We start from the raw sequence: 25,338 nt of genomic DNA, 5'->3' as shown, positions 1-25,338 counted from the left end.
ATTCTAAGGGCACGTACGAGTCCACATTGAGCGCTGACAACACTGACTCTGAGCGAGCCTGGTTCCCACCAACCCACAACAACCACACATCTTAGTGTCAGAGCTCTTCAGTGACACTAGGGTGGTGGGAGGCTCCCACTGCACACGGCCCAGGCCCATGCAACTCCATGTTTGAACCATCGGGAGATAATCAGAATGAAGAGACGACACAACACCCAGAGGAAAGACAATGAGGAGTCGCCAAGAAAGGAAATTAATGAAGTTGAAGCATGCAACATGACAGAAAAAGAATTCAGAATAATGGTTGTACAATTCATTCACCGGATGGATGAGAAAATCAACAACCTATGCGAGAATCAGGAAGAAATGAAAAGTGACATAGCTACAATCAAAAACACCATGGAAAGTTTCAACAGCAGACTAGAAGAAGCAGAGGACCGAATTAGTGAGTTAGAAGATAAGACAGAGAAACAAGCTCAATCTGAACAGCAACTGGAGAAAAAAATTAAAAAGCAGGAGGAGAGCCTAAGGGAGCTTCGGGACAACATGAAACAAAGTAACATACGCATAATAAGGCTGCAAGAAGGACAAGTAGAGCAACAAGGATTAGAAAATCTATTTGAAGAAATAATGACAGAAAACTTCCCAGATATGGGGAAGAAAAAAGTTATACAAGTACAGAGAGTCCCAAGCAAGATGAACCCCAAAAGACCCACACCAAGACACGTCATAATAATGATGGCAAATGTACAAGACAAAGAGAGAATCTTAAAGGCTGCAAGAGAGAAACAGAGTTACCTATAAAGGATCCCCCATCAGATTATCAAATGATTTCTCAACAGAAACACATGAAGCTAGAAGGGAATGGAAGGAGGTATACAAAGTGTTGCAAAGCAAAGGACTGAATCCAAGAATACTATATCCAGCAAGACTATCAATCAAAATTGAAGGGGAAATCAGGAGCTTTGCAGACAAAAAAAAGGCTAAGGGAGTTTATCACTACCAAGCCAGCACTGCAAGAAATGCTAAAAGGAATGCTGTAAAAAGAAGAAATATAAAGGTAAGAAAGAACACAGGCACAAAAATAGAAATGAATCCAAGTACGTACCTTTCAATAATAATTTTAAATGTAAATGGACTAAACGCTACAATCAAAAGACATCGAGTGGCTGAATGGACAAAAAGACATGACCCATATATATGCTGTCTACAAGAGACCCACCTCAGAACAAGGGACTCACACAGACTGAAAGTGAAGGGATGGAAAAATATCTTTCAGGCAAATGGAAATGAAAAAAAAGCTGGGGTAGCAATACTTATATTGGACAAAATAGACCTCAAAGTGAAGACCATAACAAGAGATAAGGAAGGCCACTTCATAATATTAAAGGGATCAATACAACAAGAGGATATAACCCTTATAAACATATATGCACCCAATGCAGGAGCACCCAAATACATAAAAAACCTCCTGGAAAATAACAAGGGAGAGATCAACAACAACACAATCATAGTAGGGGACTTAAACACACCACTGACATCACTGGATAAATCCTCTAGACAAACGATCAGCAAAGAAACAGCAATCCTAAATGACTCACTAGATCAGATGGACTTAATTGACATCTTCAGAACATTTCACCCCAAAGCCACGGATTATACGTTCTTCTCAAGTGCACATGGGACATCTTCAAAAATAGACCATATATTGGGTCACAAGCAAAGTATCCCCAAATACAAGAAGATTGAAATCATACCAAGCATCTTCTCAGATCACAAGGGCATAATATTAGAAATAAACCACAATAAAAACAACCCAAAAAACTCAAACACTTGGAAGCTGAATAGCATGTTACTACATAATGATTGGGTTACCAGTGAGATCAGAGTAGAAATTAAAAACACCCTGGAAACTAATGACAATAACAGTACAACAACCCAAAATCTATGGGACACAATGAAAGCAGTCCTGAGAGGGAAGTTTATAGCACTAGAGGCCTATCTCAAAAAAAAAGAAAAAATGATAGTAAATCATTTAACTCTACAACTCAAAGAATTAGAAAGAGAACAACAAAAAAGCCCAGAGTGAGCAGAAGAAAGGAGATAATAAAGATCAGAACAGAAATAAATGATATAGAGACCAAAAAAACAATACAAAAGATCAATGAAAGCAAGAGCTGGTTCTTTGAAAGGATAAACAAGATTGATGAGCCTCTAGCCAGGCTCACCAAGAAGCAAAGAGAGAGGACTCAAATAAACAAAATCAGAAATGAAAGAGGCGAAATAACAGCAGACCCCTCAGAAATTCAAAGAATTGTTAAAAAATACTATAAACAACTCTACTCTAACAAACTAGACAACCTGGAGGAAATGGACATATTCCTAAAAAAATACAATCTTCCAAAACTCAATCCAGAGGATTCTAAAAATCTCAACAGGCCAATAACGATGGAAGAAATTGAAGCAGTCATCAAAAAGCTCCCAGCAAGCCAAAACCGGTTTGGCTCAGTGGATAGAGTGTCGGCCTGCGGACTGAAGGGTCCTAGGTTCGATTCCGATCAAGGGCATGTACCTGGGTTGCGGGCACATCCCCAGTGGGAGATGTGCAGGAGGCGGCTGATCAATGTTTCTCTCTCATTGATGTTTCTAACTCTCTATCTCTCTCCCTTCCTCTCTGTAAAAAATCAATAAAATATATTTAAAAAAGAAAAAAAGCTCCCAGCAAACAAAAGCCCGGGGCCAGACAGCTTCACAGGGGAGTTTTACCAAACATTCAAGGAAGAACTAAAACCTATCCTCCTCAGACTATTCCAAAAAATTCAAGAAAAAGGAACACTTCCCAGCTCATTCTATGAAGCCAGCATCACCCTAAATACCAAAACCAGATAGAGACAACACAATGAAAGAAAATTATAAGCCAATATCCCTCATGAACATAGATGCCAAAATACTCAACAAAATTCTAGCAAATCAGATCCAGCATTACATCAGAAAGATCATACACCATGACCAAGTAGGATTCATCCCAGGGATGCAAGGATGGTACAATATCCGCAAATCAATAAACGTGATTCATCACATAAACAAACTGAGAGATAAAAACCACATAGTCATATCAATTGGTGCAGAAAAAGCTTTTGACAAAATTCAACACCCTTTCTTGATAAAAACTCTCAGCAAGGTAGGAATAGAAGGATCATACCTCAACATAATAAAAGCAATATATGACAAACCCACAGCCAACATCATAATCAATGGGCAAAAACTAAAGCCATTTCCCCTGAGTACAGGAACAAGACAGGGATGTCCCCTCTCACCACTCCTGTTCAACATAGTACTGGAAGTACTAGCCATTGCGATCAGACAAGAAGAAGAAATAAAAGGCATCCAAATTGGAAAAGAAGAAGTAAAACTGTCCTTATTTGCAGATGACATGATACTGTACATAGAAAGCCCTAAAGATTCCATCAAAAAATTATTAGAGTTAATAAATGAATTCGGCAATGTAGCAGGATACAAAATTAATGCCAAGAAATCTAAGGCATTTCTTTACACCAATAGTGAACTTACAGAAAAGGAGACTAAAAAAGCAATCCCATTTACCATCACACCAAAAAAATTAAGATACCTAGGAATAAACTTAACTAAGGAGGTAAAAGACTTATATGCGAAAAACTACAGGACACTGAAAAAAGAGATAGAGGAAGACATAAACAGATGGAAGAACATACCGTGTTCATGGATTGGTAGAATCAACATAATCAAAATGTCCATATTACCCAAAGCAATCTATATATTCAATGCAATCCCCATTAAATTACCAACGGCATATTTCACAGATCTAGAATGAACATTCCAAAAATTCATCTGGAATAAAAAAGACCCTGAATAGTTGCAGCAATCCCGAGAAAGAAGAGCAAGGTAGGTGGGATCTCAATACCAGATATCAAACTGTATTACAAAGCCACTGTTCTTAAAACAGCTTGGTACTGGCACAAGAACAGACCTATAGATCAATGGAATAGAAGAGAGAACCCAGAAATTGACTCAAAGCACTATGCCCAATTAATATTTGACAGAGGAGGCAGAGCATACAATGGAGTCAAGAGAGTCTCTTCAATAAATGGTGTTGGGAAAATTGGACAGATACATGCAAAAAGATGAAACTAGACCACCAACTCACATCATACACAAAAATAAACTCAAAATGGATAAAAGACTTAAACGTAAGACGGGAAACCATAAAAATACTAGAGGAATCCATAGGCAGCGAAATCGCAAACATATGTCGAAGGAATTTCTTCTCTGATAATGCTCCTAGGGCAATGGAAACTAAAGAGAAAATAAACAAATGGGACTACATTAAAATAAAAAGCTTTTGCACAGCAAAGGAAACCATCAACAAAACAAGAAGACCCACAGCATGGGAGAACATATTTGCCAAAGATATCACCGATAAGGGTTTAATCTCCAACATTTACAAGGAACCCATGAAACTTAATAATAGGAAGATAAACAATCCAATCAAAAAATGGGCAATGGACCTAGATAGACACTTTTCGAAAAAGGACATAGAGAGGGCTGAAAGACATAGGAAAACATGCTCAAAGTCACTAATTATACGAGAGATGCAAATCAAAACGACTATTCGGTATCACCTCACACCTGTCAGAATGGCTATCATCAACAAATCAATAAACAACAAGTGTTGGAGAGGATGTGGAGAAAAAGGAACCCTTCTGTACTGCTGATGGTAATGCAAACTGGTGCAGCCACTGTGGAGAACCTCAAAAAACTAAAAATGGAACTCCCATTTGACCCAGTGATCCCACTTCTAGAAATATATCCCAAGAAGCCAGAAACACCAATCAGAAAAGATATATGCACCCCTATGTTCATAGCAGCACAATTCACCATAGCTAAGATTTGGAAACAGCCTAAGTGCCCATTAGCAGATGAGTGGATTAAAAAACTGTGGTACATCTACACAATGGAATACTACGCTGCAGTAAAAAAGAAGGAACTCTTGCCTTTTGCAACAGCTTGGATGGAACTGGAGAGCATTATGCTAAGTGAAATAAGCCAGTCAGAGAAAGATAAATACCACATGATCTCACTCATTTGTGGACTATAGTGAACAACATAGACTGATGAACAGGGACAGATCCAAAGGCAAAGAAACAGCAATCAGACTATTAATCCCCAGAAGGAAAGTAGGGGAGGATGGGGGTAAGGGGAAGAGATCAACCAAAGGACTTGTATGCATGCATATAAGCCAAACCAATGGACATGGACAACAGGGGGATGAGAGCCTGAGTGGCGGGGGCGAGGGGGGAGGCTGGGGGTTAATGGGGGGAATGAGGACACATTTGTAATTCCTTAACTAATAAAGAATTTAAAGATTAAAAAAAAGAAGAAGCCACATGTGGAACAGGCTGGTTTGACACCCATGTGTGGTGTTTTTCTAATTGGAAGAAATATCTTGGCTGAGGAGGCCTTCCATGAGGAGCAAGAGATCCCAGCCCCACACCAGACCCTTGGCCCAGGGTTCCAGTGCCAGGAAGAGAAATCCCCATAACTTTGGGCTATAAAAATCAGCAGGAATAGTGTCTGAATGCCACAGAGGCTGCTGGAGACCCAGGTGTTTCTCTTAAAGGGCCAGCACACAGCCTTACATGGACTCACTCTCTCTGAGCTCCAGCACAGGGACAGTAGTTTGAAAGGATCTCCACCACCACCACAGAGCCAACTGGCAGGTGCCATATCTGAGTTTCCATCAATCTGTCTCACATTTTTCATCTGCCCCTGGTAATTCCCTGAGACCCCACCCTCACTCAATTGGCAGCCACCCAAGCTGTTTGCAATGATCTTTTCATGGCTCAGGCTTCAGACTTTTCTAAAATCTCTCAAACAAGCAGCAGTTGACCTCAATGTGCCCCATACATTTAAGAGGCCCCAGGCGCAGCACAGGCAGCAGCCTGCTTTGGTTCACAGCTTGACCTCTCCTGGGCACCTCCAAGCCCAAAACAAGCAGCAGCCATCTGCAGATCACTCTGTAGCTCGTTCAGGGTGGCCCCAGGAAGGTCACAAGTAGTAGCTGACTTTGTACCTCCCTGGAGGCCCTAGAGCCAGTGCACCCAGTAGTCAGCTTCAAAATACACCAGATTATAACTCTACCACACACACACGAGCAACACACTCAAGGGGCAGACTTGGAGAGCACCAAAGCCCCATTGAAGCAAGCCCTGCTCCATAAGGGCATCTCCTGCACAGCAGCTCTTCCACTATAGTCGTAGCTAGTCTATACAGCCAATTGGCCAGGGGTAAATCCCTCCCAGTAATGCCAACCACAAGCAAGGCTCAGCTACATCAGGACAGTGCACACAGCCCACACAGGAGTGAACCTAGAGTGCCCAGCTCAGGTGACTGGGCCCTACAGGACACCTACTATACAAGGCCACTATACCAATTCCAGGAGACATAGAAGCTCTACCTAATACATAGAAACAAACACAGGGAAAAAGCCAAAATGCAGAGACAAAGAAACATGTCACAAATGAAAGAACAGTAGAAATCTCCAGGAAAAATAACTAAATGAAATGGTGCTTTAGGTGATTTCCCTGAAGATCTCACACATCTTTTGTGAGGCTTATTCCTAGATACTTTAGCTTTTATAATGTTTGTTCTAAATTGTTTTGTATTATAATTCCTGACTTGTTATTGTTGATACTTAGGAACTTATCTTTATATATTAGTTGTATATCCAACAAACTGCTAGGAAGAGCTTTCTAGTTCTCATGGTTATGAAGGTCCTTTGGATTTCTATGGAAAACACACACCATGTCATCTGCTTCTAAGGAAAGGTTTGTATCTTCCTCTCCTAATTCAAATTCTTGTTATTTCTTTTTTGGAAAAAAAAAAATTTACTGTTGGGAGTAGTACAGATGTTTCCCCTTTTATCCTCCATTGCCCCCTGCTCCCAGATCCTGCTTCACCCCAGGCCTTTACTACCCTATTATCTGTGTACGTGCATTATGCATATATGAATATGTATAACATGCCTCCTCAATTCTGGGCCATCCCAGTTCTCATTCTTGATGACTGCTCTCAGGGGAAAAAGCCTTCTGAGACCTAAAAGGCATCAGCAGGGGAGTCAGACTCTCCTGGTCCTGGGTGCCCTTCCTCCCAGCCCTTCCCGGTTTCCTTGCATCTGCTGGCTCTGGGGTGTCTGATCTTTACAAATATGCAGGATCTACCTGACCATTTTCCTCCCACGGTTAGACTTTTCTAAAAGAACGTTGCCAGATGACTAGGAGAAACAATAATGAAAATAAAATATAAAAGGATAAAACAAATTTTCAGGGCACAAAGTCCAAGAACCTAATGAAACTTAAAGACTATGGACTCTCTGGCAGAACCCATCAGAAAACACTGAGGGTGGTCCCTTCCTGCCACCCTCTCCAGGGAGGGTCTCTGGTCTCCAGCTCTGCTCTGTCTCAGGCCCTCACCCACCTTGTCAGATCGCGTGCCCTTCACGAAGCACCCACCACACATTGGCCACCTTTACACGCACCAAGGGCAATGAATCGGTTCTGTATTCTCTTCATCTCTTGTGCTGCATTGTCCATGACATCTGTCTCTAAACATGACATCTACCACACACACGAGCAACACACTCAAAGGGCAGACTTGGAGAGCACCAAAGCCCCATTGAAGCAAGCCCTGCTCCATAAGGGCATCTCCTGCACAGTAGCTCTTCCACTATAGTCGTAGCTAGTCTACACAGCCAATTGGCCAGGGGTAAATCCCTCCCAGTAATGCCAGAAGAGGAGGTGCTACCCTGTAGACCCTCTTCCCAACTGCTTCTAACCCCAGGTCTCCAGCTTCCTGCTGGTCACTTTCACTCAAATCTCCCACCACTGCTTTTAATCCACACAGTCACCAAACCAAAGTTCTCATCTCCCCTTCCAACCTCAGTTAGCACTGCTTCCCAATGTCCTTCTCTTTGAATCCCCCCATAACTTTCCCGCTCACCAGGCTCAGGCATGTAAGATTTGTCTTTCACTCATACCTCTCTCATCTCTGGCTCTGCTCAGAAACTACACGCTGCTTTCTTTTTGTCTTCAGAAAGTATCTCTTCTCTGTCCTTCCTCTTTTCCATTCAACCCTCCTGTCATCCAGCCTGGTCTTCAATGCTCACTCCAAGGCCACCACACCCTTCCTGACTCCCAGCGGGCTGTAGATGGCACCTTCTTTCTTGAACAACACTTCAGCATCTCTCTCCCCTCTCTAAGTGGGTTAATGGCTCTCTAGTTCTTCGGTTCATGTGCACCACCAGTGCTTACTGAATGCCTACTGTGTGCAAACATGGCCCCAGCCTAGCTCCATGTGCACAAGCAGCCATTAAATTCACTGCTTTCTAATCCAACGCCCTGTGTCAGTCACATGATCACACGTATTCCTGCCACAAAGGAACATTGCTCTGTTCTTAAAAGGTACTCCCTTCACTCCCCCTTCTATCCAAAGCCACATCTCCTAAGCCCAGTTCCAATTGCACTCCTCCCCAGCTATACCTTTTAATATTAGTACACTTCTCTGAAATCCCTCTGCCCTTATAGAGCTCCCTATTCTCCTGAATTTTCCCATCTCCACAAATAGATCTCAAGATAGAGACCGTGTTTAAGTTGAAGACACAGCATGTGCTAATGCATAAATGTCATGTTTCTGGGCCCACAGGAAGTTTGGTGCCCAGAGTGCTGGACCAGGTCCTCCTGGGGGGTGCACACTGGCCATGGCTCTTGTCCTGTGTCCCAGAGGCAGATGTCCAACAGGGTGGAGGGAGGGGCTAGGGCCGAAGGCAGAGTTAGGGATCTTGTGACAGTCTGGGGCTGAAGGCATCCCTCCAAGCTCAGCGGGATGGCTATGGGGTCTGTGTAGGAGTCAGAATTGATAGCTTGGAGGAGAAGCAGGCTGTAACCTAGAATAATTCCCTGACATCCTTCATTGGAGAGTGGGTGGTTTCATGTTCAATAATTAAGTTTCTCAATGAAAACTTCTTAATATCTAAAAACATGCAGAGTAGAGCGGATGGCAGTTATATGGGGCAAGGAGGCTGGTAGGATACATGAAGATTAAGATTTCTCTATGGAGCTCAAATGACCAAAACAAAGCATTGGAAGTTTACTCGAAAAGAGGATTAACATCTGTCTATCTTTTTTAGGTCACAGGGAATAAAGTTTTGTTTGTTTATTTGCCTTTAAACCAATTCCTAAAAATTAGTATTATTAAGCATTTTCAGATTCGACATGATAGAGTTTTCTTTATTCTTGTATGTATACTCACGGCCTAGCCCATGTTCCTTACTGCACAGACTGGCCGTGAGAACAGCGGTGCTGTCTTTGGTTCCAGTTTGGAGCATCTGACCTGTTTGAGCAGAGGCCACATGGAGGATACCTTGTAGGCTTGGTCCCCTGTGTCTGAGGAGCACTGTCATCTTCACAAAGTGGGCCCAGGAGTCTTACTTCCCTCTGCCCAAGAGGCAGTTCACTGCATATGAGTATGGACCCCACCTTACAGTTAGAGACACAGGCTCCTGCCCAAGGACGCACAGAAAGTGAACCATCTATGTAACATTTGCAAAGAGAAAGATTCAAAAGGAAGGTAAAAAGTGGAAGAGGTAACAGATTAATACGGCAGACGTTATGAAGGTGGAATGAGCTCGGCAGTATCTGGGAGAACATTGCTCTAGTCTAACCTCACGTGAGCAGGACAGGTGAGATGAGGAACTGGACGGCTGCACAGGAAGCCCCAGAGACAGAGCCCGGAAGAGGCCAGGCTGGAGTTAGGAGGCTGGGAGAGGTCCGTGTCCCTTAGGAAAGTCACTTGTTAAGTAACCTGTGTTTCTCTCATTTAATCCATGCTTGAGTAGGGTGACTACAGAACCACATCAGTGCTGTAGACTATGTGGCATGTTGGTGAGCAGTATGTAGAGTTATATAGAGACAGGTATACACTCCACACACGTATATATGCACAGACACATGCATGTACATAAGTGTGTGCACACACTGGTACATGCACATATGTACATGAAAATGTACACACAGAGACACGTGCACACAGATTACAATGTGCACATGAACACACACATATGAAAGCATTGTGCATGTATGTTCACGTAAACTTTTCACACATGCAACACACATGCACTATAAAATGTATACAGGTGCAATACCTGCACTCACACAGAGGCAGGTATGCACACACCTGTACATGTAACCACTCACATTATGCACACATGTTTTCACTGACATGTATATGCATGCACAGGTGAACACATGTATAGGTGTGCACATGTGTGTATGCAGCTTAACATAGGTGCATGTACATGTGCACACAAACTTATTCACACACATGAACATACAGGGCTGTGGAGAGCTCTGCAGCACATCCCACAGTGGGAAGTGTTAGGACAGCCATCCAATGACAGATATTCCATCCCTCAGGGACAATGACACCTGCCCCTTTGGCAGCTGGACTACAGCTCACCTGTACTACCCAATTATTAACAAGCATGTCCCCTTACAGGCTGGAGTCTGAAGAAATGGGGGACTGGAGCTTCCTGGGGAGACTGTTGGAGAATGCACAGGAGCACTCCACAGTCATTGGCAAGGTCTGGCTGACAGTCCTGTTCATCTTCCGAATCCTGGTGCTAGGAGCTGCTGTGGAAGAGGTGTGGGGAGATGAGCAGTCAGACTTCACCTGCAACACCCAGCAGCCGGGCTGTGAGAATGTGTGCTACGACAAAGCCTTCCCCATCTCCCACACCCGCTTCTGGGTGCTGCAGATCATCTTCGTGTCCACACCCACCCTCATCTACCTGGGGCATGTGCTGCACATCATGCGTATGGAAGAGAAGAAGAAAGGGAGGGAGGAAGAGAAGCTGAAGGGAGGCAGCCTACACCTCAGACCCGATGGGCAGTGTGGGCCCAGGAACCACAGCCAGAAGGACAAATTCATTCTGCGGGACGACCGGGGCAAGGTCCGAATTGCTGGGGCACTGCTCCGGACCTACATATTCAATATCATCTTTAAGACACTGTTTGAAGTAGGCTTTATCGCTGGGCAGTACTTTCTGTATGGCTTTGAGCTAAAGCCGCTCTATCACTGTGACCGGTGGCCCTGCCCCAACATGGTGGACTGCTTCATCTCCAGGCCCACAGAGAAGACCGTCTTCATCATCTTCATGCTGGTTGTGGCCTGCCTGTCCCTCTTACTCAACGTGCTAGAGATATACCACCTGGGCTGGAAGAAGCTTAAACAGGGCATGGCCAACCACTATGGCCCAGACACCGCTGAATCCAGGGTGGGGGCAGCAATATCTGGGGATGTGATCCCACTCCCCTCCCACTAGGCCACAGACACTGGTACTTGGGGTGCCCTTCTACTACACGCTCTCTGTCTCTTCCCTGGGATGAGAAACAATCATCATTATTCCAGGGCCCCTCCACCAGCAACAGACTTCAACATGGCAGCGCTTTCCCAAACACAGGGGAAGGGCCACCCTAACAAATTCTACAATAGTAACCACCACCTCATAATGACAGAGCAGAATTGGGCCAACCAGGAGCCTGGGCAGCAGATTCTGTGAGGAAGGTCTCCCCACCTGTGTCCACATCTTCCTCCTTTACCCCTCCAGGCAGCCCCCTGCAGACCCCTCAGGAGGGCAGAGGAGGCAGCAAAGAATCTGTCGTGTTGGAGAATGGGGACAGCAGCATCCTGGGAGAGAGCAGATTGGAAGTGACTCCTGATGAGCAGCAGCAGGCAGTGACCCCGCTGTGGAGGTGCACATGCCACCTTTGCTGCCCACAGACCCCAGACGGTCAAGCAAGGCCAGAAAGGCAGCAACAGCCAGGCCAGACCCTGTGACGTGGCCATCTAGTGGTGGTCTCCACCACTTTTCTAGCATCAAAACCAAAGTGCACTTCCATTGAGCAGCTAGAGAGCCTAGTGACAGAGAGCGCTGGAGTGGGGGGAGAAGACCACCCGAGAGGTCAGGTTTCTGTGTCAGTGCTTGCTGTCCTTAACGCTGGAGGTGGAGTGGGGAGGGCGACAATGCTTTCTATGGGGATGGGGGCAAAGTGGTGTGCAGGGGCCGATGCCCTTTAAGGATATTCATGGTACCCAAGAGCCCTGAGCCAGGAGACCTTCTCAGGTGTTTCTGTCTCTGTAGCGGGCTGTTCTGGGATGATAAAGAGGCAGGTGTCCGCAGTCACTTCAGTTTGGGGCCATTGGGTTTTCTGTCCTGAGCTCTCCGGAGCCTCTGGGCAGCCCAGAAGCTCATAGCTGCACTTCGCCCTATCCATGTTTGATACTTTTAACTCAGAGTTGAAGTTCAATTGGGATATTTGCCAAACTGCACTAAGAAGAAACTTAGAGCAAGCCTATGTAGTGTCATTTGGGATTCTGAAATTCCATGTGAAGCCCAGGATATCGAAGTGCAGGTTTCATGACAAATAACAATGAACAGCTCCCCCAGAGGCAGAGATTTGTGGGTGGTGGCACAGAGGGGGCTGGGAAGAAAGCAGGTGGAAATGCAGCCACACTTGAGATCACTTTTAACAAAGAAATGGAAGCAGTAATGTGGCAGGCACTCCTTTGTGTGGTTGTTTTTTTGTTTGTTTTGTGTTGTTGTTATTTTCTGCTTTGAATTGTACGTATAGGTCTATATTTCCCACTTTCTCTCTTTCTAAAAAAATATAAGAAATGTATTACTATTACATGGATACTGACCAAAATAGTGATTATTTGTCCCTTTTCCCACCAGTAAAGATTTGAAATTTTTTTAAAAATAAATGCTTTGACTTCATGAGTCGGTCCATTACTATGAGAAAGTAAAAAATGAAATAAAAGCAGGGAAAAACTTAAATGCCTTTCAAATACTTGAAGTTCTAAAATGGGAGGTTAAAAGTTAACTGCTGCTGCCAGGAAAATTATTTTTACAGGTGGATGAATAAACTACACCTTTTTAACAGTGCAAATGAACTTCATGTTTCCTAACCATTCTTTGTGAACAGCGCAGTAGCTTTCTAAAGTGTAAATAAAAGTGTGTGGGTTCACTCCCTGTGTAAGTGCATGGGTCATTTTGTGTGTGTGCCTGATTTGTCATCCACACGGACGCTGCTGTGACAGGGAAGGCTATTTGTGTGGGTGTGTGGCCAAAACATGACAGAATTTCCTATCCTGCACACACGCTGTTCTGTCTCAGCCAGTGTCTGAGCCGATGAGCAGTGGTGGTGCTGAGTGTGGTCCTCATCACACTTTTCACCTCCAACAGCCACCGATTGTAGTTCTTATTCAGCAGAACACCGTCCACTGTCAATTTGATCTGTTTCTTTTTATGAATCCCTTTACTTTTCTGATGATTCTTTTTGACCCGCTAAAAGTCTGTTTGAATAAACTGTGATTCCTGTCTTCAGATTAACTCAAGCAGCTAGTTCATTAGTGCATTCAGCTGGCTGTGGTATGGGCTGGACCACCTCTCCAGCTTGAACAATGCTCACCTCCCATACATGGCCTGTAGCCTTTCTCAAATGGTGCATCTCAGTACTCTTGAGGAAAGTGTGCCATTTTTGTGGTATGAGTTATGTCCTTAAACAGGGTATCACCTCTTTCATATCAAAAGGGTACACCATAATATCCTCAGCAATAATATACATTTCCATCATAATGAATTTTAAATACAGTACATTTGACAAAATTGATTTATGATCAAGCATTTCTCTTTTCATGAATTCTGGAGTCTGAGAAGCAATTTTAACATTACAGAAAGCATTAATAAATGAATTCTTTAACTACAAAAGCAAGATCACTATATTGTTGGCTGCAAGACCATTTTTTTATCACTGCCTTTATTAGACAGAGATGTGGCTAGCTGGGATAAGACCCCAAACAGCTGACAAGAATACTAACAATTTGTAACTTATCCATTTGCCAAATCCATCTAAAGCTGATAAGAATTCTGTCCTATTCATTTGCATTGAAGACCTCACGCAATTTAAGTCTATTTTTAAATGCCTTTTCAAAATTGTCTGGGGAAGCATTCCCTAATGAAAAAACTACTTGGAGATTAAACTGCTGTTCACTTGTGCAAACAGAAACAGTGGCTCCAGAGTTTTTATGTTAAATATGGAAACCAAGTCCACTCAAACATCCAGGCAGTTGTATTTGAGAAAATATGAGGTTGACTGGTATAAGACCAAAAGCCAAGAATATGCCAAGTTCTGATACCAGCCCAGACTCTAACTTGCCATGTCAGCTCTAAAATGAGTCACTTATGGAGAGAAGGAGAGGAAGGGTGAGAAGAGCTGGTGTTACTGCCTAGAAGTAAGATAGAAGACTGATCCTCATCTCCCCTCTGTGCCTCAAATAGACCGGGATCATGGTTTGGCACATAGTAGGCACCTCACAGTGAACCAATGACTGAGTGAATGAATGAATGAATGAATGAATGAATGAACGAAGCTTGGATTCTGCTTGGCCATCTAAATTCATTTGACATAGATTGAAGCATCAATGAATATGATATCAGAGAAGGATGTCCCCTTGCCAGACTGACTAATTCTGTCTGTAAAATCAACTTTACTGATGTATAATTTGTGTTTGCCACATGGATATGCCAAAAGTGTATCACCATAGTCAAGAACATTTATATCACCCCAAAAGGCCCCTGTGCTTCTTCTAGTCAATTCTCCTTCACCACCAACTTCATGCAATCATTAATCTGCTATCTGACATTATTGATTAGTCTTTTCTAGAATTTCATGTAAATGGAAGCATACAATATGAACTCTTCTCTATTTGTTTTTTTCATTTAACATAATGTTTTCAATGTTCTTATTCATGGTTGTGAGTTTTAGTAGTGTTTCTTTTATTGCTGAGAATACCATTATTTGTCCCTTCACCTGTTGATGAACTTATGGGTGGTGTATTAGGGTTCTCCAAAGGAAACGGAAATATATATACATACAGTTGGTCCATGAACAACACAAGTTTGAACAGTGCAGGTCCACTTATATGTGGATTTTTTTGCAATAAATACTGAAAATGTATTTTCTCTTCCTTATGATTTTTTTAATAACTTTTTCTCTTGTTGACTTTATTGTAAGAATACAATATATAATACATATAACTTACAAGATATGTGTGAATTGACTTTATATTATCAGTAAGGCTTCTGGTCAACAGTTAAATTTGGGGAGAGTCAAGTTATATATGGATTTTCAACTGCACGGGGGATAGATACCACTATCTCCCATGTTGTTCAAGAGTGAGCCAGTGGTATAAGTTCCAATTCAAAGGCCAGTAGAAACCCAGGTAGACCAGTTGTATTAGTTTGAGCTGAAGGCATGGGAAAAGGCCATTAGGCAGGAGAATTTCCTCTTACAGGAGAGTCAGCTATTTTGTTCTTTTCAGGCCTTCAACTGATTGGGGCCCACCCACATTAGGGAGGACAATCTGCTTGACTGAGTCTACCAATTCAAATGTTAATCTCATTCAGACATACCCAGAAACATGTAAGATCAGATATCTGGGCACCCCATGGCCCAGTCAATTTAACACATGAAATTAACCAACCCAAATGGTGTCCAGGTTACGGACATTTGTGTACAAGTTTTTATGGAGACATATTTCCAGTTCTAAGAATGCAATGGCTGAGCTTTACAGTGAGTGCCTATTTAACTTTCTAAAGGAGCTGTAAAGTGTTTGCCAAAGTGGTAAATAATAGATTGGGAAACACCACTAATGGAGTAAAAGAATTTAGGTAGAGCTGCCTAATTCTTTTCAGATAAAGGAACATATGTAGAGAAATATTTTTTAATATACTTTTTAAAAATTGATTTCAGAGAGGAAGGGAGAGGGAGAGAGAGAGATAGAAACATCAATGATGAGAGAGAATCATAGATCGGCTGCCTCCTGCATGCCCCACACTGGGGATCGAGCCCACAACCTGGAAATCAAACCATGACTTCCTGGTTCATAGCTCGACGCTCAATCACTGAGCCATGCCGCTGGGCAGAAGAGAAATATTTATACTGAAAATAGAGGAATCGTGAAATATACACAAAAAAGATCTGAGTTTTTTATATGCTGTTTTTAAATTCTTACTTACTTGATTACATATTTTGGCCATTAATTCAGTGGAAAAGAAAAGTCTTTCAGGAGCCTGGGTGTGTCAGGTATTTATGCCATAGCAATGCTGCCTAACAAACAGTGGTGTACAATAAACATTTGCTTCATTTATAAGACTACGGGGTCCATCTTATCTGGGATGGACTGTTTGTGTTCATTGGGACTGTGGTCACCTGCAGGTTGGCCAGTTGTCGAAGCAGTCTTTTTATTATTCTTCTTTTTTTAAATCTTCACCTGGGGATATGTTTTTCATTGATTCTAGAGAGAGAAACATCGATGTGAGAGAGAAACATTCATCGGCTTCCTCACACACACGCCAACTAAGATCAAACGTAGGTCTCCAGTGCAGAGGATGGTACTTTAACCACTGAGCACACCAACCAGGGCTCCAGGCAACCTTTTTATCCTGACCAAGCTCACACAGAAGTTTAACAAGTTGCTGGCTTTTGGTGACATATCACTGGCAGAGACTTGGGCAGCTCTGCTCTATTCCATGTGCCCCATCTCCCAGAAGACTGACCAAGCCATGCTCTTGAGGGGAGGAGGAATGGGAGGGGAGGAGGAATGGGAGTGGAGACACACCAGCCCTTTTCCAAGCTTCTGCTTGTTTCACATGTGCTAACTTCCCATGGCCAAAGCAAGTCACACATGCCACCAAAATCAGAATTAAGGGGTAGGGAACTAGCATCATTTCTTTCTTCAGTGAGAATTGCAGACTCACATGGTAAACAACACAGCTGCAGGCAGGGGTCATTAATGAAATCAACCTGCCACACTGGGTATAATACATTTACTATAATGATACCAAAACATCAAAAGTCCTTCAAGAAAACAAAGTCATCAAGAGGCCAATTGCTAGGATATAGAAGGAGGGCCTTCTCCCTCTGTGTCTCTGTCAGTGCAGCTGGTTATCCTAAGAACTAGATCCGCAGTTCTAGAAATTTAACCTGCACTAGAGTTGCTGAAGATGCTGCTTCTTTTCTTTAAATTTGTTTTGCCCAATATTTTAAGCACTTGAAAGAGTATATGTAAGATCTGTCTATCCAATGTAAAGAATAATAAAAGCTGAAAACTCAAGTATCCCGCATTTGGATTAAAAAATAAATATTACTGTCCTAACCGGTTTGGCTCAGTGGATAAAGCATCAGCCTGGGGGCTGGGGGGTTCTGGGTTTGATTCCAGTCAAGGGCACATGCCCAGGTTGTGGGCTCTATCCCCAGTAGGGGGCATGCAGGAGGTAGCCAATCAATGATTCTCTCTCATCATTGATTTTTCTATCTCTCTCCCCCTCCCCCTTCCTTTCTGAAATCAATAAAAATATATAAATAAATAAATAAATAAATAAATAAATAAATAAATATTACTAATACCTACAAAGCTCCCATTTGCCTCTTTGTCATCACAGCACACTTCCTCCACATCAGAGGTAACTTCTATCCTAAAATTTCATGTTAATAATGCTCTTGGTTTTGTTTTATGGTTTATATATGCATGTATCCCTAAATAGTAAATATAGTTTAGTTTTGTGTTTACAGTTGACCTTTGAGCAACACAGTGGTTACAACCACCCATCCTGTACAGTCAAAAATCCACATGTGATTTTTTGATTACCTAAAACTTAACTACTAATAGCCTACTGTTGACCAAAAGTCTTACTGATAACATATATAGTCAATTAACACTTATTTTATACTAGAGGCCCAGTGCACAAAAATTTGTGCACTCGGGGGGAAGGGGGGTCCCTCAGCCCGGCCTGTGCCCTCTCGCAGTCTGGGACCCCTCGGGAGATAACGACCTGCTGGCTTAAGCCTGCTCCCAGGTGGCAGAGGGCAGGCCCAATCCCTAGGTGCAGCCCCTGGTCGGGCTCAGAGCAGGGCTGATTGGGGAGTTGGGGCGCCGCCCCCTGTCATGCACAGAGCAGGGTGGATCGGGAGGTTGCGATGCCACCCTCAGTCACACTCAGGGTAGGGGGTTGGGGCACAGCCCCGTCACACTCAAGGCAGGGTCGATGGGGAGGTTTTGGCCCTACCCCAACACACACAGAGCAGGGCCCGTGGAGAGGGGGTTGGGGCGCCGCCACTCTCACACTCAGGGCAGGGCCGATGGGGAGGTTATGGCTCTACCCCGTCACACACAGAGCAGGGCCCGTGGGGGGGGGGGGGGGTTGGGGCGCCGCCACTCTCACACTCAGGGCAGGGCCGATGGGGAGGTTATGGCTCTACCCCGTCACACACAGAGCAGGGCCCGTGGGGGGGGCGGGGGGGGGGGGGAATGGGGCACCTTCCCCTGTCACGAACAGAGCAGGGCAGATAGGGAGGTTGTGGCCCCGCCCCCTGTCACACACAGAGCCGCAGGGCGATCAGGGGGTTTGGGTGCTGCCCCCTGTCACACTGATCCCTGTGCCGGAAGGCCTCTCAGCTCTGCTGATCCCGGTGCTGGGAGGCCTCGTGGCTCCGCTGATCCCAGTGCTGGGAGGCATATTACCCTTTTACTATATAGGATAGAGGCCTGGTGCATGGGGTGCCTGGCCAGTCTGGGTGAGGGGCTGAGGGCTGTTTTCAGGCTGGCGGGTGACTGAAGCTCCCAACTGCTCCATTTTTTCTTTTTTTTTATTCTGGGCCAGCTTTAGCTCTGGCTCCAGCTCTGAGGCCTCTGCTGCTGAAAGCAGGTATCTGGTTTGTTTGGGTTCTATAATCGAAACACTGTATCAACTCCAGCTCTGAGATCCCAGCGGGCTGAAAGCAGGTTTCTGGGGTTTTGTTTAGCTTCTATATTTGTACCAATGTTTCAAACTGCAAGCTCAGAGGCCGGCAAGGCAGGCGAGGAACGTTGGTTTCCTCTGTCACTGAAGCAAGCAAGCCTCATGTTAGCTTCAAGCTGCCTGGCTGCCGGCCGCCATCTTGGCTGGCAGTTAATTTGCATATCTCGCTGAATAGCCAATGGGAAGGGTAGCGGACGTACGCTAATTACCATGTTTCTTTTTTATTAGATAGGATGTTACATGCATAATTTACTGTATTTTTATAATAAAGTAGCTAGAGAAAAGAAAATCATAAAGAAGAGAAACACACTTACAATGCTGTATGTATTTATTGAAAAAATTGTATGTATAAGTGGTCCCATAAAGTTCAAATGCATATTGTTCAAGAGCTAACTGTATTTTGGACTTAATGTAAATAGAATCAGTGCATATTCAGTCATGTACTGCTTACCGATGGGATATGTTCTGAGAAACGTGTCAGTAGGCAATCTTGTCATTGTGTGAACACACAGAGGGCACTTACACAAACCTAGACAGAATAGCTTACTACACACCGAGGCTATATGGTCTAGCCAATTGCTCCTGGGCTACAACCTGTATAGTACATCTATACTAATAAAAGGGTAATATGCTCATTAGACCGGATGTCTTCCAGACATCTTTCTGGACGTCCTTCCAGACAAAGCCACAGCAGCTGCAAGGGCCGAGGACCAGCAGCCACATCTGTTGTGAGGGCCAAGGGCAGGCAGTGCGGGAGAGGCTGCGGCACGGGCCTGTCCAGTGCCATGGTCCCTTTTGCAGAGCCGCAGGAGAAGGTGGCACCACGGGAGAAGGGAGAAGGGAGAAGACTGGCACTGCAGCCCTGTCTGCAGAGGCAGTGGGAGAGGGGGTTGCCCGGTCCCAGTCCCAGCGCTGCCCCTTCCACAGAGGCAGTGGTGCAGGCCCAGTCCTGGCGCCACGCCTCTGCAGAGGCTGGACTGGGTGCAATCTGCTGTGCCTCAACCTCCCACAACCCCTCCCACAGCCAGCCTGACCCCAGATTGGCCCCCACCCTTCAGTGGGTGGGGGGGCTGGGCAAGCGCTAAGATGCAAGGGCTGAGAGCCAGCAGCTGCGGTGGCCGGCAGTGGCAGCAGCAGCAGGGTGATGGGGGCAGCGCCTTCCCCTGAATGGCCTGGTTGCCTCCCACAGAGGAGGACATCCCCTGAAGGCTCCTAAACTGTGAGAGGGGGCAGGCCAGGGTGAGGGAACCCCACCCCCAGTGCACAAATTTTTGTGCACCGGGCCTCTAGTTACTATATAAAAAAACACAAGATTAAATCAAGGACAAGATAAAATGTAATCAAGAGACATGGTAAACACAAGATGTATGAAACTGCTGCTGGCATAACACAACTACTGTTTTACAGCAAACTTTTTTATATGTAGAAAGAGCACACTCTAAACTAAAAATAAAAAGTATAGTATAGTAAATACATAAACCAGTAACATGTCATTTTTTTATTATTATACTAGAGGCCCGATGCACAAAATTTGTGCAAGAGTAGGCTTTCTTTCCCCCGGCTGCTGGCACCGGCTTCCCTCCAGCCCCTGGGACCTGGGCTTCTCTCGCAGCCCCAGCTTCATCCGGAAGGTTGTCTGGAAGGATGTCCAGAAGGACGTCTGGTCTAATTAGCATATTATGCTTTTATTGTTATAGAAAGTATTATGCACTGTATGTAATTGTATGTGCTGTAATTGTATGATTGGCAGCACAGTAGGTCTCCTTACACCAGTATCACCACAAACACATGAGTAATGTGTTGTGCTACATGTTCTGATGACTAACATCACTAGGAGATAGGAATTTTTCAGCTCTAATATAATTTTACTAGAGGCCCAATGCATGAAATTCGTGCAAGGGGCTTGGCCCTTGCAGCCCCAGCTTGGTCTGGAAGGTTGTCCAGAGGACACCTGGAAGGTCATATGGCTGTCAGGTCTAATTAGCATATTACGCTTTTATTATTATAGATAGGGCCACCTTTGTACATATGGTCCATTATTGACCAAAATGTCACTATGGGTCACATGTCTATATATTCTAATGAAACTTGCTTTTGCTTCTTAAAATTATGCATCTAAGAGTTATCCATATTGTTGACTTAAGCTGCAGTTTGCTCATTTTCATTGCTGTGCACTGTATTGTACTGCTACATTCATTGCATTCATTATCTGTTCTACTTCTGATGGGCATCCATGTTGTTTTCAGCTTTAGGATAACCCTATATAATAAAAGTCTATGTGGTTGTGACACCCTCACGCTGTGACACCCTCACACCATAACTAGCAATCACCATTCAATAAGGGACCACATGGGTGCACAGCGGGTGGGTGGGGCTGCATGCATGGCAAGGCATGCACGGGTGGGCAGGGGCTTAATGCTGTGTGCACAGCATGGAGGTGAGTCCTGCGGCTCCACACGGCACAGAAGTGGGACCTCTGGCTCCGGCCTACCACTTTGGGGCAATCCATCGAGGAGCCCTGGATGGGTAGGTGGGGCCTACCTCTTTGGGGCGATCGATTGTGGGGCTCCCGCACTGTGAGAGGGCACAGGCCAGGCTGGGGGACCCACTCCCAAGTGCACGAATTTCATGCACCGGGCCTCTAGTATAACAATAATGCTGTAAACATACCTGTGCATGTCTCCAGGGCTCATGTGCCAGCAAATCTCTATACATTAAGAGTAAAATTGCTTCGATATTTACAAGTTTAATTGCACTAGGCTATACCAAATTTTTTTACAAAACAATCACAAGCTAAAAATAAATAGTATTTGTAATGAACAGTAAAATACTAAGAGAATATTGTGAATAGCTTTATGTCAATAAATTTAAGAAATTAGGTAAAATGAAAAATTCCTAGAAAAATATAATTACTAAAACTGACTCCAGAAAAAAACAAATCTTAATGCTCTTATAACTATTAAATAAATTGAACCAATGGCTAAAAACCTTGCTACAAAGAACACACTAGGCTCCAGCAGTTTCACAAGAGAATTCTACTAAATATTCATATAACATTTTAATCCTATATAAACTTTTTAGATTTATCATATTTCTCATTTCTTTCTTGCATCTCAGAACTTTTTCTGCTTTCTGAAGTATTTACATTATAAATTTTTCTAGTGAAGTAAACACTCAGTTTTTATTTATCTAAAATATATTTCATCCTTATAATCTCAAGATAGTTTCAATTAATATAGAAATTTAGGCTAATGGTACTTCGAAAATGTCATTCCTCAGTCTTTTGACCTCCATTATAGTGGTAAAAAAAGTGAACATAAGTTGAATTGTTATAGCATTGAAATTAATCTCTGTTTTTCCTATAATTGTTTTTAAGAATTACATTCTCTTTACTTAGATGTTTAGCACTTTTATTGTGCTGAATTCATACATAGATTTCCTTTTTTAATTTCAGCATCCTAAATGTGAGGATTTCTGCCCCTCATCAACATTAAAATTTCTTAGCCATTATCTCTTCAAATATTACCTTTTTACTTTTGGATCTACAATTAAACTTATATCAGACATTTTCTTTTTTTGTTTTTACTTTATTTTTATTGTTGACACTATTACAGATATTCCCCATTGTCTCCCACTTTGTCCACCTCCACCCAGCCTCTGTCCAGCCCCAACCCTCCCTTCCCCCTGGCCATCACCACACTGTTGTCTGTGATTTGGATTATGCATTTATGTTCTTTGGTTCATCCCTTCACCTTCTTTCATCCAGGCCACCCAACTGACCCCTTCTCCTCTGACAGTTGTCAGTCTGTTTCATGAATCTATTCCTGTTTCTATTTTGTTCATCAGTTTATTTGTTCATTATATCCCATATATGTGAGATCATATGGCTTATTTCACCTAGCATAATAATCTCCAGGTTCATCTCTGCTGTTGCAAGAGATAAAATTTCCTTCTTTTTTATGGCCACATAGTAGTCCATTGTGTACATGTACCACAGCTTTTTTATCCACTCCTCTACAGATGGTCACTTGGGCTGTTTCCAGATTGACTCACTTTTAGCTGTGCCTGATCTGCTATTCAACCCACCCACTGAGTTTCTAACTTCAATCATTGCAATTTTCAGTGAAAGTTCTATTTTATTACTTTTTTAGTCTCATAAATCCATTTTGATTGCCATATAATAATCTCTTTTATTTCTTCAAACATCCATGTTATGAATCTACAACAATGGCACCCAGCGAACAGCTGCAAACCTGGGAACACCAGTCCCCAAGCGGTGCGAGCACGCGGATTCGGAGGAGCTCTGCACGCCCTCACGGAAAGGAGAGAGAGAACTACATAACCAGACACCCAGAGAAGAGAGATCATGGGGAGACAAAAAAACAGCCGCATATGGAAGAAAAACAGGCACACAAGAAAAAGAAATGGAGGCAAGCAACCTGTCAGAGAAAGAATTCAGAGAAATGGTCATAAGGTGGATGAAAAGAATGGAAGACAAATTCAACAATATGTATAAGAACCAAGAGGAAATGAAGAAGAACCAAGAAGAAATGAAAAATGACATCACTGCTATAAAGAACTCAATAGAAAGCATCAACAGTAGACTAGAAGAAGCAGAGGACCACATTAGTGAGCTAGAAGACAAGGTAGGAAAAAATACCCAAGCAGAGCATCTTCTAGAAAAAAAAATTAAAAAGCAAGAGGAGAGCCTAAGAGAACTCTGGGACAACATGAAACGAAACAACATCCGCATAATAGGGGTGCCAGAAGGAGAAGAAACTGAGCAAGGAATGGAAAACCTGTTTGAAGAAATAATGACAGAAAGCTTCCCTGATATAGGGAAGGAAATACTCACATAAATCCAAGAAGCTCACAGAGTCCCAAACAAAATGAACCCCAAAAGACCAACGCCATGTTATGCTTTCACATACTAAATTCCAGTATCTTCAGTTTTTATGGATCTGTAGCTGTAATTTCTCTCTGCTGACACTCATTGTTTTCTGTGCATTTACTGATATAATTTTTGTGAGCTTTTCTTCTTTAGAACTTTTTGTGTTGGAATTTTTTGAGGTCTAGTTTTGAGTTCTGGGGGAGCATTCCTAACTCAGGAATACTTGGATATCTATATCTATATCTATATCTATATCTATATCTATATCTATATCTATATCTATATCTCTATATCTATCTATATTTATATCTACAATTTTATTTTATTTTATTTTTAATATATCCTTATTGTTGAAAGTATTACTGATGTCCAACCCACAGTTTACCCCCACTTGCTCCTCCACCCAGATCCCACCCCACCCCAGGACTTCACCACCCTATTGTCTGTGTCCATGGGTAATGCATATATGCATATAAATAGAGCTGCTATGTCTCCTGGAATTGGTAGAGTGGCCTTGTGTAGCAGGTGACCTATGGGCCCAGTGGCTCAGCCTCCCCAGTCACCTGAAATGGGCATTCTAGGTGCACCCCTGTGTAGGCTGTGTGTACAATCTTGCTCTAGTTGAGTCTTGATTGCTGTTAGCATCACAGGAAGGAATTGACCTCCAGGCCAATTGGCTGTGAGGACCAGCTGCAACTGCAGTGGAAGAGCTGCTGTGCAGGAGACACCCCTATGGAACAAGACTTGCTTCAGTGGGCTTTGGTGCTCTCCCAGTCTGCCCCTTGAATGTATTGCTCATGCATGTGGTAGGGTTATAATCTGGTGTGGTATGAAGCTGAACACTGGGTACGTTGGCTCTGGAGCCTCCAGGGAGGTGCAAAGTCAGCCACTGCCAGTGCCCTGCATGGGACCACCTGGCACCAGCTATAGAGTGATCTGCAGATGGCTGTTAACTGTGTTGGGCTTGGAGGTGCCCAGGAGAGGCCAAGTTGTGAACCTTGGTAAGCTGCTGCTAGTGCTGGGCCAGGGGCCACTTATAAGAGAAAGAACTAACTAAAATGGAATCAAGGAAACTACTAGATACAGATTCCAAAATAATGGTTGTAAGGATGCTCAAGGACATTAATGAGAGCTTCAAGGAACTTAGTGAGAATGTCAAGGAACTTAGTGAGAATTTCAAGGAAATCAATGAGAACATCAAAGACATGAAAAGGAACCAGTCATAAATGAAGGATACATTAAGTAAAATGAAAAATAATTTACAGGGAATCCCAGTAGAGGAGAGAATGCTGAGAATCAAATCAGCAGTTTGGAATGTGAGGGAGCAAAACACACCCAATCAGAAGAGCAAAAAGAAAAAAGAATCCAAAAACATGAAGATAGTATAAGGAGCCTCTGGGACAACCTCAAGCAACCAACATTTGCATCATGGAAGTGCTGAAGGAGAAGAGAGAGAGCAAGAAATTGAAAACCTATTTAAAGAAATAATGACAGA

General features: G+C 43.4%; 1 protein-coding gene across 1 annotated transcript in view; it reads left to right on the top strand.

Annotated features, from left to right (window-relative positions):
• Window positions 1–13,133, top strand: part of GJA3 (gap junction protein alpha 3) — a 30,796-nt gene extending 17,663 nt beyond the window's left edge. Inside the window, 5 exon segments of the mRNA XM_036301735.1 lie at window positions 10,588–11,400; window positions 11,402–11,487; window positions 11,490–11,639; window positions 11,642–11,830; window positions 11,833–13,133. Coding sequence (XP_036157628.1) covers window positions 10,604–11,400; window positions 11,402–11,487; window positions 11,490–11,639; window positions 11,642–11,830; window positions 11,833–11,993 — 1,383 coding nt within the window. The 5' untranslated portion in view covers window positions 10,588–10,603 and the 3' untranslated portion in view covers window positions 11,994–13,133.
• The last annotated feature ends 12,205 nt before the right edge of the window (window positions 13,134–25,338 follow it).

Source organism: Myotis myotis, unplaced genomic scaffold (assembly GCF_014108235.1).
Source record: "Myotis myotis isolate mMyoMyo1 unplaced genomic scaffold, mMyoMyo1.p scaffold_m19_p_3, whole genome shotgun sequence".
In the NCBI taxonomy this organism is placed as follows: Eukaryota; Metazoa; Chordata; class Mammalia; order Chiroptera; family Vespertilionidae; genus Myotis; species Myotis myotis.
This window is presented reverse-complemented; position numbering and strand designations above follow the sequence as displayed.